Genomic DNA, 14,359 nt, shown 5'->3' with positions numbered 1-14,359 from the left:
AGTTTAATCATTTCGTGCTCCCAGTATAGGATACCCCTACGTGCATGTCTTGACATGAACGACTTGAATTAAATCGTTTATAACACTTACAACTCTTGTAACATTTACAAAGTGGGACGTATCCATAGTGTCACCAAGATAAGACACTCAACTTTATACATATACTACAAACTATTTAGGTTATTACTTGAATATGATCCATTTGTATGTCTACCACATACTGTTCAAGTTACATAATATAACCTCAAATCTTTCCTTAATCTATAATTGCATATCTAAGATAATAAATCATTATTTCAAATAACTTATTAACTACGAGGCTTTAGGACATACATTCCAACAAGTTATACTCCAAATTTAGATATTCATTAAACAAACTTTGATTCTAAAACTTAAAAAAAAAAAAAAAAAAAAAAAAGCAAACCTGACCGTTTGAAAAAGAAAAGTTCTTAGTTCATAAATCCGTTTTAGAAAGTAGGCAACTTATTTTATTTCAAACTTCATTGTCCAAACTCAATATTTAAAACTTGAAAGGTTCTTATTTTAGAAATTTAACTTTGAAAAAATGGCAATTTTTTTTATTTCAAACTTCATAACAACCATGAGGTATGTTGTTCAAATCTCTCTATGTCTATCTTACTCAAAAAAAAGAAGAAGAAGAAGAAGAAGAAGAAAGAACATTTGTTATGGGGGTGTCGAGGTAGACAGTGAAGGGGAAAAAGGGGGTAATTTAATTTTGTAGATGTTAGGAGGGTCTCGTAAGCAATGTTGATGAAAATATCGAATAGTCTATCAATGATAAATATGAACAAAAAATCTCAAAAAAAATATGATTATATACATAGAAATTGATAAGGGTGCTAAGATTAGAGCATTCAGAAAATTTTATAACCTGAAAGGCCCCAACCAACTTTGATGCAAATTATAAGAGTTGAGTTGGGTCAAACTAATTTTCAACTTGGGTTAAGTTGAAAATTTCACCAACTAAAAAAATTTGTCAATTAGTGATACACATAAATATGGTGATCTATGAGTGGTTCATGATTGTGGCGTGAAAGATGTCCTGCTCTTTTCACTGTCTTACTTTGGCCCCTCTCTCGATAAATCCAAACCGGCATTCTAAGAACCTAAAACGCATCAGACTAAGAAGAAAGGTAAGGTGTTCGCGATTTCGAAGAAGTAGCATGTGCTCCGTTCTAGGCTGGCTCGCGTGTCTTTGAGAAGGGCTCTTCCTAAGTAAGAAATTGATACTGTATACTGAAAGGCATCCATCTTTTGCGCTACCTTTTACACACAGTAGATTCTCACAATCCTAGTGGCAGCCCCTCTATCGATAAACCGGCATTCGTACTAAAAAAATTACATAAAAATATTCATATTGTTTCACAAAAAAGATTAAAAATAATAACTTTGAAATATTTATTTGTGTCACAACATATTGGTAAAATGGTAATAACCAATTTTGCCACCTATTATAATTTTCTTAATTTTCAACTTTAATATTGTTTAAAAAACTAATTTGTGAGAGTTAACGTGTAAAAATTAAAAGGCATGTATTATAATATCTACAACTTTATTTCAACTATCTAATAGATTAATATCGTTGCTAAATATCATTCTTCCCATATATATCATTGCTAATAACAAAAGAAAATATATTCTTCGCATCATTTACAACATCAATCAGAAATTAATTTTTACACATGAGTAGTCACAATAATTTCCATCATCTTAGAGAAAAACTCTTCAGTGTTTTTTTAGGAAACAAATTTAAAACTCAATAGAGTTAGATGAAACTTTTCAAATTTAGGAGTATAGTGTCGGTGAAAGTGAAATTCTTATCTAATGTTATATTTATTAAAACATTGAAATAAATAATATGACTCGCTTGATTAGGTCTAAGGTTGAGATTGAACGAATTGACCGTTTAATGTAGAAATTTATGATTAAACATCTCATTAAGTTAGAAGTAAAACAAAAATATTGTGAAATAGAGATATGATAAACTTCACATATGGTTTTGTTGACTTGTACCATTGTTAAAAAGATTAATCTGTTGATGGAGCATCAACAGGAGCAGGTTCAGCACATATACGTGGGTTTTGCTTTCTAGAAATGGTGGGCTTGACATTAGCACATTGAGATGTAATCGGTCCTCGACTTCCATTATAAGTGAGGTTAATATCAGCAACTTCTACACCTTCACATGGTATACTTTTGCTACAAAGAAGTTTGACTGCGGCCGGAGTAGCAGAAGTGCCTCTGATATTTTTGAAACTGACGTTGCTGATCTTAATTTTTGATGGAACCTAAAACACACCAAAAAAATTATTGATATGATTATACCTCAAGTTTGCACTTTTCTTTAAAAGAAAAAAAGAATAATTCTTGAAGTAACCAAGTTTAAAATGAATTAGAGGAATAATTTCAATACATGCCTTTCGGTTGCATTGATTCCATGGACAATATTCTTGGTCTATAATGACAGGATTGCTGACGTTAACCATTTCAATATCTTCGAAATGCATGTCAGAGGCTGCGAATGCGCCAGCAGAATCTGGCCATGTTTTGATCCTGACACCGTTTGAAGTATTGATATTTTGCATGCTTTAATGGTAATTCCTATCACATCTTTTTCCTTGGTGTACTTGCCTAAGCTTCCTATGCTAATGCCATGTCCTGGACCGCAAGTTACACCAGTAATAGTTATATGTTTGTTACTGTCTCCAACAGACACACAATCATCCCTAGTTGCGATTTTTGAATCGAGAATGTTAATCTCTTCTGAGCTACTTATGTGAATCCCATCGGTGTTGGGGCTATGGTCCGGTGCAATGATTGTCACGTGTTGAAAAGTAAAATTCTTGCAGCCCAAAAGATTGATGTGGAAATTCTTACTATCCAAGGAAGTAATGTCCTTCGCTATTGAATTGGTGACGAAATTGAACTTCAAATTCTGAAACGTTTAAACAAAAGAGAGAGAGAGGAAAAAACTATGAGTTAAAGACAATTGAAATTATGTGTTTTAAATTATATATCAATTGGGGAATATATATAATTAGAGATTTTATCATTGGAAGTTTGGTACATGTTTTATTTTTATGGCAATCATTCTTTTCCCAACCTGTTTTTCCTTGACCATCAAAAACTCCCGTGCCTGGCAATGTTAGTTGATCAATATATTCGAAAATAACCAATCCATCTACTTTTGGATGGAGAGGAGCTTGTAATGTCCCTTCGACTTGAACCTCAATAGGAACACTCTTGCAAGGACCTTTGAGGTTAGACTTACTTAATTGGTAAACTCCTTTTGGAATCAACAATTTACTTGGAGTGGTCGATGCACATGCTTCCTTCCATGCATTTGCTAAGGCCTGTAAGTTGAATTATTTTTTAATGTTATTTTTTAAAAAAATATACGGCCCGTTTAGATTATCTGAAAAAAGAAAAAGCATTCTTTAAAAATACATTTACTTTTAAATACTTTTTTGGGCTGCTTCCGAACACAAGAAAATAAACTAAAATATTTATAAGTATAGCAAAATTTCAATGTCTATATTGAAATTTTGCTTTCAACCACCGATTTTGGTGGTTGAAATTCATTTTATTTTGTGCAATTTAATTTTTATGAAAAGTAAAAGAGAGAGAAAAAAAGTAAAAAGAAATTAATTTTTTCTCTCTCTCTTTCCTCTTTGTTTCTCGTGCGCGTGGAATTCTTGAATGTCAATCAAGTTCTTAGCCTAAAATCTTTTGGGTTTTATTTTAAGGTTGAAATTGGAGTTTTTGGAAAGAAATTAGATGTTCTCGATTGGAATTAAAATCTGTTTTGGTGGAGATTTTACAGACTGAAATTTTGGAGTGATTGTTGATCAAGCTTTACTTTGAGTAAGTTACTTGGAGTTGTTTTTGGAATTGATCAATGAAATTCGGGCTATTTTAGATTGGTTAAAATTTGGATTTTGTGTTGTTGGTTCTATTTCGCATTTTTTAGTTGGTTACCGATTGTTTACTTGCAGAACAATATTTGGACTTGTGATCGAACAGCATGACTTAATGATATTGTTTGAATGGACTGTTTTGACCATGATGTTATGTAAAGACGACTGAAGATATTCTGAAAATCTTACCCATAAGCTAAATGATTGTACATATAACAAAGGAGTTATATGCAAACTATTGCATGCAAAGTTATAGGGTTCTTGTTAGTTTTTCTTATCTAGGAAGATGTACACATTTGACTGTATATGTGCACATTATGACTGATTTGTGTACCTTCGGGTTACACAATATATACAATTAACTTAAGTTCCCTTATAATTTGAACAATTCAAATTCTTCCAAAACTAAATATTTCTTGTTTTATCCTTAATGAGTTAGCAGGGTGTCAAACCCCGCCCCCAGACCACCTTCTTAGCCTGGGAGAGGGATGCGACTGCAGCAGTTATCAACCCTTGAGCTGACACTTACTGCCTTATTCTTGCGGAATAACTCTGATACCATAGTATAACTTATACACAGCAGAATGAGTAAGTCAAGGAGATAAACTATAACGGGTTAAGTAAGCCCATCTTTTATTACGAAAGTGATAAACGTTTATACAACTTAAGGACTTAACAACAAAGTTTACAACGACATCCATAAAAACCCTCCGAAAGTGTAATTGGGGCACGTGGCAAACCTTGACCTTAGCAGCATCCTGGAACTCCTCATCTTCCGCTACCTGGGGGGAAGGGGGGATTAAGAAAACATTTTGAAAAGTGTGTGCTACTAAGCTCAGTGAGTGGTTCTTTTAAGATGAAATTCACTTTGAAAATCATCATTTTTGGGAAATCAATCACATGTCAACACTCGCATTATAACTCATGCACAGTCGAAGATATAATCATGCAACCAATAATCCTTATCCCAAAAGCAACACGTAGCATGCATATCATATCATCAATCAATACACTCATCTATGGAAACCTTCCTATGACCCCAATTCCCACCAATGTGCACATTGACCATTTTATTTATCCCGCTAGTCATGCTTAGGTACTTGTCCATATTTCCCGTCGGTCGTCACCGACTATTATTTTTCGACAACCAAAGCCGACCATATTTTCCCCCGACTGAAGCCGACCATATTTTTCCCACCAAGCACCTTTTGTTAAGCATGTTAACTATATCCCGGGCATAATCTCAGTTTCCACAGTCACACATAAACAATATCATTGCAATTATCCTATCACCAAAAGCATGTATTTTGTATCTACAGATGCATATATTCCAATATCAGAGTATAAAACTAAGTGAATACTCATAATATGCATTTACTATCAATATGTGCACATTATGACTTATTTACACATTTGACTGTATATGTGCACATTATGACTGATTTGTGTACCTTCGGGTTACACAATATATACAATTAACTTAAGTTCCCTTATAATTTGAACAATTCAAATTCCTCCAAAACTAAATATTTCTTGTTTTATCCTTAATGAGTTAGCAGGGCATCAAACCCCACCCCCAGACCACCTTCTTAGCCTGGGAAAGGGATGCGACTGCAGCAGTTATCAACCTTTGAGCTGACACTTACTGCCTAATGATTCTTGCGGAATAACTCTGATACCATACTATAACTTATACACAGCGGAATGATTAAGTCAAGGAGATAAACTATAACGGGTTAAGTAGGCCCATCTTAGGTACTTGACTATATTTCCCACCGGTCGTCACCGACTATTATTTTCCGGCGACCAAAGCCAACCATATTTTCCCCCGACCGAAGCCGATCATATTTTTTCCGCCAAGCACCTTTTGTTAAACATGCTAACTATATCCCGGGCATAATCTCAGTTTCCACAGTCACACACAAACAATATCAGGGAAATCATCCTATCACCAAAAGCATGTATTTTGTATCTACAGATGCATATATTCTAATATCAGAGTATAAAGCTAAGTGAATACTCATAATATGCATTTACTATCAACACTGTATAAACACACAATATTCTTTATTTATCAAAGCAACATAACACTCACGATATATCGAAACTATAACGCTATAACACTCACACTATGTGTCAATTATCAACGCTATAACACTCACGATATATCGAAACTATAACGCTATAACACTCACACTATGTGTTAATTATCAAATCTATAACACTCACGATATATTGGAACTATAACGCTATAACACTCACACTATGTGCTAATGATCAAAGCTATAACACTCACCTTAATTGTTTAGGAGCCTTTCTAATAGTTCCCTTTTCTACCTTGGGTTCCCTTTTTACCCCTAGAATCCATATCCAAATTACAGCTTCGATTACTCATAGTTCTAAACCTTATTTTAAGATACTTTCTTCTACAAAACTATTCTAAAATGTCTTAAGAAGCTTACCATAAAATCTTAGCTCATAAATCTTCATGGTTTAGCCGGAATCATCCAAACATCAAGACTGACCCAGCTTACCCAATAGCTCGATCCGTCTGTCTTTTTCTCATTCTCCAGCCCAATTCCTTAGAGCTTCTTCTCCGGCAGCATCACCATCAAAACTATACTCTCTTATCTTTCAGACGGCTTTTGAATTACATCAAACGCTTGAGTAGATTGGGAGATCTTCTCGTCTGAAGTTGACGCATTCTCCTCCACCCTCGCTGTCCAATGCACTCTACTCTCCCCCTCTTTTTACGAATTTTATGATTTGTGATTTGAAAATGAAATCCCAAAGGCTCTATTTATAGACGTCCAAACCTCCTATGATGTTGACACCACCTATTTGGTTGCATGGCCAAATGTTTAATCCTCCCTTTGTCAACGTAAGCTGACTTCACCTTAGTTCAATGTGTTCTTCCCAAACACATCCAACACAATTTCTTATGGTTTAAGAATTTCTCTTAATCGGACACCTAAATTTTAATTGACGTTTGCCCTTACGTCTTCAAGCTTTGTTTGTATTCAAATTAGGGTTTTCAATGCATAATCTATAAGATCGTGGCCAAATTCAACACATAAATGCCCGGTCGTTCGATGCACAGGCGATTTCGTTCGATCGCGTGGGCTTGACGTTCGAATGAGGCATTCAGGCTGCTCTTGCTCTCTCCGCTCTCTCTCTCCCACTTTCTCACTGGTCTCTCTCTTTCCACTCTCGTTCTCTCCCACTTTCTCGTTCATAATCTCGCTCTCTCCACTCTCGCTCTCTCCAACTTTCTCACTCATACTCTCGCTTTCTCCACTCTCGCTAAGGATCTCGCTTTCTCCAGCCTTCTCACTCATTTGGTTCTCGGTAGTGTCGCTCTCTCCATGCTAAGGATCTCGCTCTCTCTAGCCTTCTCGCTAGCTTTGATCTCGGCAGTGTCGCTCTCTCTAGGTTTGTCGCTAAGCATCTCACTCTCTCCAATCTCGCCAACATTGCTCTTTCCAATCTCGCCAATGTCGCTCTCTCCTTCTTTCTCTCCACCCTTTCTCTCCAACTTCGCCATCTCCCAGTCTTTCGCTCAGCCAAACTCGCTCTTTCCCATTCTCTCGCTGCCTTCACTCTCGCTGGTGTCGCTCTCTCCACTCTCATTCTTTCCAATCTCATTAGCTATTGTGAATATGGTTTATCTCCGTGCAACTTCCACACGAATTTTCCCAAATAATTTTCTATATTTTCTATTCAGGATTTAAGTCTTCAAGGTTTTCTCTTCACTAATGGCTCCCAACATTGATAAATTAGCAACTTTTTCTGAAATCAATAACACTGATCTTATTTAACGTACAAAAATTTATAAATGCCTATAATCATCCAAGGCGGATTGAAAAAACTTCTTAATCTTATAAACCAAATAAATAAGAATTTTCATTATAGTTAGTTCTATTGGGGCTGATACCCTAAATCTCGTAGGGTCCTATAGTTTGTAATTGTATTGTATAATCATCTTATCTTTCTAATAAAATATGTGATGTTTTATTTGATATTTAGTTGCATTAATCTACAAACCAATAAACTATAATTTTAAAATTTTATCTCATGTAACATATAAACCATAACTCTTTTTATATTACATAGTACTTAATGTAAATTTCATTTACATTAATCCTCTACTAGATGTATCTCATACATCATACCGATCATATGATATATAATTTAATTACCTCTTGTCAATTTGAACATTTTAAATCAACACTAAGAACTGATCCTCAACTTAATCCATTGTGCTACCAAGGGGACCTTATGGACCTGTAGCTCGAAGCTCCAACGGTACATGAATAACTAATTAAACTCTTTAGTCACGAGATCCACTATCCGTTAACTTCCAGACACTCCACTAAAGACCGACAGCTGAACTCTCCTTACCACAGATATATTATGTGTCCATCTTAACCAATCAACAGTGCGACAACCCTTCACATATCGCTCGTAAATACAGCTCGGCCAATAACAATTATGACCCTATAGTTACATCTAACTCCTTAAGTACCACTGAATCCTCTAATGAACATAAGTCATAATCCTACTGTGACTGAGTCCTCTCTTCCAAAGAGAAGTTGTGGTCATTATGTTAAAACTGTGGAATCAGCCCTTAAAGGAGCAATCTCTCTACTTATCCCTGCTTCGCGAAAGCAGTCAATTCCATCTTGTGTAAGTGAGTTCCCAGCTCCCAGATTAGACAAGTCCCCAAAAAGGTAGGTATGTTGAGTTGACAATCTGGCCACTCTCACTTATACTAATCAAAGAACCGCCCTCAAAGGCAGGAGTTCCTAAAACACTCCGAATTATGGTCGTGTCACCTATGGTCGCTTAAGTGAGATGTAAGTCTCCAGTATCAACGATGTTATATACAGAATCTAATCATCTCGTGGTCCGGTCTTATACAAACTCTTTGTATAGGACACTCCCGCTCGCATTTCTCCACATGAATGGTCAGGATCTACCATCTGTAGTAGTTTACAACACTTGCAAACCTCTACAAAGCAAGCCGTATCACATAAGGCATGATTCACTTGTATACCACATATGCATGCTTAAGTTTACATAAGATAACCATGGAGCTTTGTTTATTGGATATGAGTAAATGCCAGAATGAAATAACAACTATTTTATTCATAAAAAAATGTGTATAATTACAAACAATGAGACTCCGGGAGAATTAGGACACCAATCCCAACAGTTTTGAACCATGGACAGGTCAAGAAAGACTCTGAAAAGGATGAACTTTTGGTTTCTACTTGATGAAATATGCTACGAGTCTAAATTTGGATGAAGTTTGGTCCAAAAGATACTTATCAATCTTAGAAAGGAGTTTTGTAATGTATGGATGAACATTGGCACAAAAGCTCAAGATAGAGTTCAAAAAGGACGAACTTTGGGTTTTTACTTGTGGAAATGCGCTCCAAGTTCAAATTTGGATGAAGTTTGGTCTAAAAGTGTAAACCCCGAACTTAGGTTCCCTAGATAAGCATGTTCAGCCAAAGGAATGTTATAGTACATATTTATTAAGTAAAAATTCGTGTTTGTTTATAGGGATTATGAAGGAAGGGAAGGAAAATATATATAATGAAGAAACTCAACCATTAGTCTGACTGGAGACACTAAGTGTAGGGTGACGTGGCAATCTACTCTTTGAACTCAGGAAGTGGCAGAAAGATTAAAAGGGAAGTGAAATTTCAAAAGCATAGTTTCGGCAATTGACAAGAACAAATTTAGCGAATTCGGTGCTATTTGAAAGCTGGAAGAATCTAGTTTTCAAGGTTGTCCTGCCAAAGAAAGATTGCAAGAGTAGAAGAACAAAAGTGGAGAATTTGCAGAAGAGGCAGAATCTCGGATTTAAAGAGGGTCGAGGTGAAGTTTAGAACTTCCAAGCCAAACTATAAGGAATTCTGGACTGAAATTTTAAGGTAAGGAAGTTACTCAAATCTAAACAAGTTTGTAGAAGGAAGTTTTTTTAAAAGAGCTCTGGATGTTGAGTTATGAATTTTTGAATTTATAACAGGGAATTGGTGCATAAGCAGACAGCTACTTGTGAAGAACAAACAAGCAGTTCATCGTGCAGAATTATAGTGAGATTTGGGCATGAGGATCTCGCTTATAAAGGAAATCTCGCTGATTTTGTAAGAAGGATCTCGCTCTAGGGGGAAATCTCGCTAGGAATTAGGCTGAGTATCGCTAAGATGAAAATGTGACAGGAAAAGCTTGATCTCACCCTAGAGGATCTCGCTAGCATCGCTTTAGAGGATCTCGCTAGCATCACTTAGGGGGATCTCGCTGACCTCGCTCAGGGGGATCTTGCCACTAAAGCTATCTGTGTTGATGAAAGTTCCTTTAATAAATGAATTAATTGAGGTATTTTACTAAGAATTCTAAGTAGTTTAACCGGGAATTATATCTTTTCAGGCCAAGAAGAGTTAGGGGAAGCGTATAAACCATTAAGAGCCTGACGAACTGTGAGTGATTAAATAAACTTAAGGTTTTAAATACTCGTGCATATATGATCAACTAAAGCACAGTGACATTAATGATGAATTTATACTTCCTCAAGCAACAAATGGTTAGAGAATAACTTAACGCATGTTTCCCAGCTTGTATGTGTGTAACACAGGTTAAGGTATGTCGTGTATCCATTACAAAAGCTATGTTTCTAATTTTGATATATGCTTCCTAAAGGAAGGCTATGAGAGAATGAGTTCTTATGTAAATGAGTGGCAATGGAATAGTTCTTATGTAAATACTAGGCAAAAGAACTTAATTTGATGTTACAAAATACACATTTGATACCGAAGGACATTTGAGAAGGTATCTAACCAATTTGGTACCGAAGGACATTTGAGAAGGTACCTGGCCAATTTGATACCGAAGGACATTTGAGAAGGTATCTGGCCAATTTGATACCGAAGGACATATGAGAAGATATCTTAGTAGCTCGATACTGAAGGACAAATTTGAGAAGGTATCTGAGCAGAAGTACCTAAGATATGATGGTACTTAGTATGGCCACGTGCACGGAGGCAGTTATGAATGTGAGACCAAAGTATGGGTCTCTTGGCCAGTAATAAACGTTTGAGAGCTAGAGCATTTAAGCTCATTCTCAACTAGGGAATAATAATGTTTAATGATGTCTGAGGATGGTTTAAAGCTACATTTCGAGAAAATTGCTTGAGTTTGCTCACTGGTATATTTACATGTTTATAGTGATGTTTTGCTTGTTGCTTTACAATTCTATAGTCAATCACTGGGCTTTTAGCTCACGAAATTTCTATGTTTTCCCTTCTCAGGTAGTGGTCAGATTCCTCACGGTTGATCCTGCTACTGCTTGCCACTAAAAGACTCGGCTTATTAAGAAGATTTAGGTCATTGATCTGTCTATGTACACATGTTTTGAGAGGGACTAGGGCTCTATTAGAGTTGTTTGGGCCATCTTTGAATGTTTCATCTCTTAGATATTATATCATGGTTGCATGCATGTGTTATATAATATTTTGTAGAACCTTAAGGAGGCATATCTTATTCATACATTATTAATGTTTAACAAGTTGGCATTTAGATTAGACGGCTAAGGCGACGGGTACTGGCAGTAGGGCTAGTAACTATCGCGGTCATATCCTCTTCTAGTTTTAAGTGGGTAATCTGGGAGAGGGTGTGACAAAAAGGTACTTATGAACCCAAGAAGGGAGTTTTGTAACTGTATGGACGAACTTTGGTACAAAACATCAAGACAGACTTCGAAAAGGACGAACTTTGGATTTCTATTTGTAGAAATGCACTCCAATTCCAAATTTGGACGAAGTTTGGTTTAAAAGGCACTTCTGAACCCTGGAAAGGAGTTTTGTACCTTTGTGGACGAACTTTGGCACATACGCTCGAGAAAGACTGCGAAAAGGAATAACTTTAGGTTTCTACTTTTTGAAATGTGCTCCAAGTCCAAATTTGGACGAAGTTTGGTTCAAAAGGTACTTATGCACCCTGGAAAGGAGTTTTGTACCTTTTTTAATGAACTTTGGCAAAAAAGATCAAGACAGAGTTCGAAAAGAACGAACTCTGGGTTTATACTTGTCGAAATGTGCTTCGAATCCAAAATTTTGGATGAAGTTTGGTTCAAAAGGTACTCATGAACCTTGGACAAGAGTTATGTACCTCTGGGCACGAACTTTGGCACAAAACGTCAATAAAGAGTCTGAAAATGATGAACTTTGGGTTTCTACTTATCGAAATTTGCTCCAAGTTCAAAGTTCGAGGAAATTTTGTTCAAAAGGTACCTATGAACCATTGAAAGAAGTTTTGTACCTCTGTGGACAAACTTTGGCATAAGAGGTTAAGATAAAGTCCGTAAAGGATGAACTATAGGTTTCTACTTGTAGAATGTGCTTCAAGTTCAAATTTGGACGATGCTTTGTTCAAAAGGTACATTTGAACCCTGCAAAGGAGTTTTGTAACTGTGTGGACGAATTTTGACACAAAAATTCAAGGAAGAGTTCGAAAAGGACAAACTAATAATTATTTTTTTATTAGCGTTTGATGCTAAAATACACCTGGATGCCATAAAAATGTGATCATCAGAAAACAAATTTTCTTCCTAAAACTCGTCGTAAATAGATGCACTTAAGGCTCCAATATTTTAAATCAATATGCTAGAGACGATATTTTCCTGCATTTCGGATATGCTCCTACAGTAGCAATATCGAGAGAAATATTTCAAAAGTATTTTGCACTCATTTGATGTCTTCTCGGAATGAAATAATGAGTTATTGATTAAAAAGAATTATCAATCTCACCCAACTAGAGCAACAACATTCTCTAAAGTGAATGTTGTGAATTTTAATAATCGTGGATTAAAAATCATGAATCTCGACCTACTGAAACAACATCATTCCCTTTGGTTGAGGTTGTCTCTGACAGTGGAAGAAATAATTATTATTTTCATGATAATCGTTCTAATCATTGAAATTTTAGAAGAACCACACAAAATGATGATCATAAAGAAAAACCTCCACAAGATAAGAGTTCAAAAAGTGTTGAAAATAAATGTTTTCAATGCAAAATAACTGGGAATTGGCCACGTACATATTGTATGTCAAAACACTTAGTTGATTTCTATCAAGCTTCCCTGAAGGAAAAAGGGAAAAATGTACAAGCAAAATTTACATACCAGAATAATGAGATATTTGATCCATCCAATATAATATATTTGGATGTGGTACAGTTTTCTCAAATCTTCTGAAGAGAAAATTGGTATAATTGATGGCATAACAAGCTTTTCTTTTTATTTTGAGAATATTTAGTATTAATGTTGTCCATTTTTTCTATTTTTATGTTCTTTTCTTGGTTACTGTTAACTTGTGTATATTCCAAGTGTTGTTTTTATTATTGTAATTATTTTCTTTTAATGAAGAAACATGGATCATTTTCATATGTTGGGTGATTTAAAAATGAGCAAAGAAGATCAATGTCTAGTAGACAGTGCAATCACATACAATACTTACAAGTAGAAAATATTTTTTCAAACTGACAATGTTGGAAACAAAAGTCAATACTATATCAAGTTCTGCAAACCTAATTGAGGGATTTGAAAAAGAAAATATTATTTTTCCTCGAGGAACAAAATTTATAATTGACAATGCATTATTCTCTAGTCAATCAAAGAGAAATCTACTTAGTTTTAAAGATATACGTTGCAATGATTATTATATTAAGACTGATAGAAAGAATAATATGGAGAATCTTTATATCATATTTATTGTGTCATATGAAAAACGTATACTAGAAGAGTTGCTGCTTTATCTTCTCGATTATATTATACTCATATAAGTAATTAAAACATATGCAACAATGAACCTAAAGTTCATGAATCCATACATATCTACAATTTGGCATGACAGATTAAGTCATCCAGAGCCTATAATGATGAAAATAATTATTGAGAATTCAAATAGACACCTATTGGGGAGTCAGAAAATTCTTCCATCTAATGAATTATCATGTGATATTTTCTCTCAAGGAAAATTAATAATTAGACCATCACAAATCAAAGTAGTAATTGAATCTCGTGCATTTTTAGAAAAAATTCATGGCAATATATGTAGACCTATTAATCCACCCATTTGACCATTTAGATATTTTATGGTATAAATAGACGCATCCAGCAGATGGTCACGGTGTGCTTATTATCAAGTCACGATCTTGCATTTCTAAAATTACTTGCTCAAATAATTAAGTTAAGAACACAATTTCCTGATTATACAATTAAGACTATGCGTCTTGATAATGTTGGTGAATTTACATCCCAAGCTTTTGATAATTATTGTATGTCAATTGGGATAGTTGTCGAACATCTTGTAGCCCATGTTCGTACACAAAATGGTTTAGCAAAATCATTCATAAAA

The 14,359-nt window shown here is 35.1% G+C and overlaps 1 protein-coding gene across 1 annotated transcript; it reads right to left on the bottom strand.

The window, feature by feature from the left end:
• Positions 1-2,048: 2,048 nt before the first annotated feature.
• On the bottom strand, positions 2,049-3,371 carry LOC120079426 (polygalacturonase-like). Its single transcript, XM_090314906.1, has 3 exons — positions 3,073-3,371; positions 2,439-2,957; positions 2,049-2,309 (listed from the first exon to the last, which is right to left on the bottom strand). The coding sequence occupies exons 2-3, from the start codon at positions 2,604-2,606 to the stop codon at positions 2,049-2,051; spliced, it is 429 nt and encodes a 142-aa protein (XP_090171032.1). The 5' UTR covers positions 2,607-2,957; positions 3,073-3,371.
• Between the last annotated feature and the right edge of the window lie 10,988 nt (positions 3,372-14,359).

Source organism: Benincasa hispida, chromosome 6 (genome assembly GCF_027475165.1).
Source record: "Benincasa hispida cultivar pf3 chromosome 6, pf3_genome.v1.1, whole genome shotgun sequence".
NCBI lineage: Eukaryota > Viridiplantae > Streptophyta > Magnoliopsida > Cucurbitales > Cucurbitaceae > Benincasa > Benincasa hispida.
Note: the sequence above shows the minus strand (reverse complement) of the source record. Positions and strands in the feature narration are given on the sequence as shown.

What these genes read in the sequence shown, in the direction of transcription:
- LOC120079426 (XM_090314906.1), bottom strand. Translation starts at nt 2,606, where the DNA reads ATGCAAAATATCAATACTTCAAACGGTGTCAGGATCAAAACATGGCCA. An exon ending in GGAATCAATGCAACCGAAAG is followed by an intron (nt 2,310 to 2,438) that starts GCATGTATTGAA and finishes GGTGTGTTTTAG; the next exon opens with GTTCCATCAAAAATTAAGAT.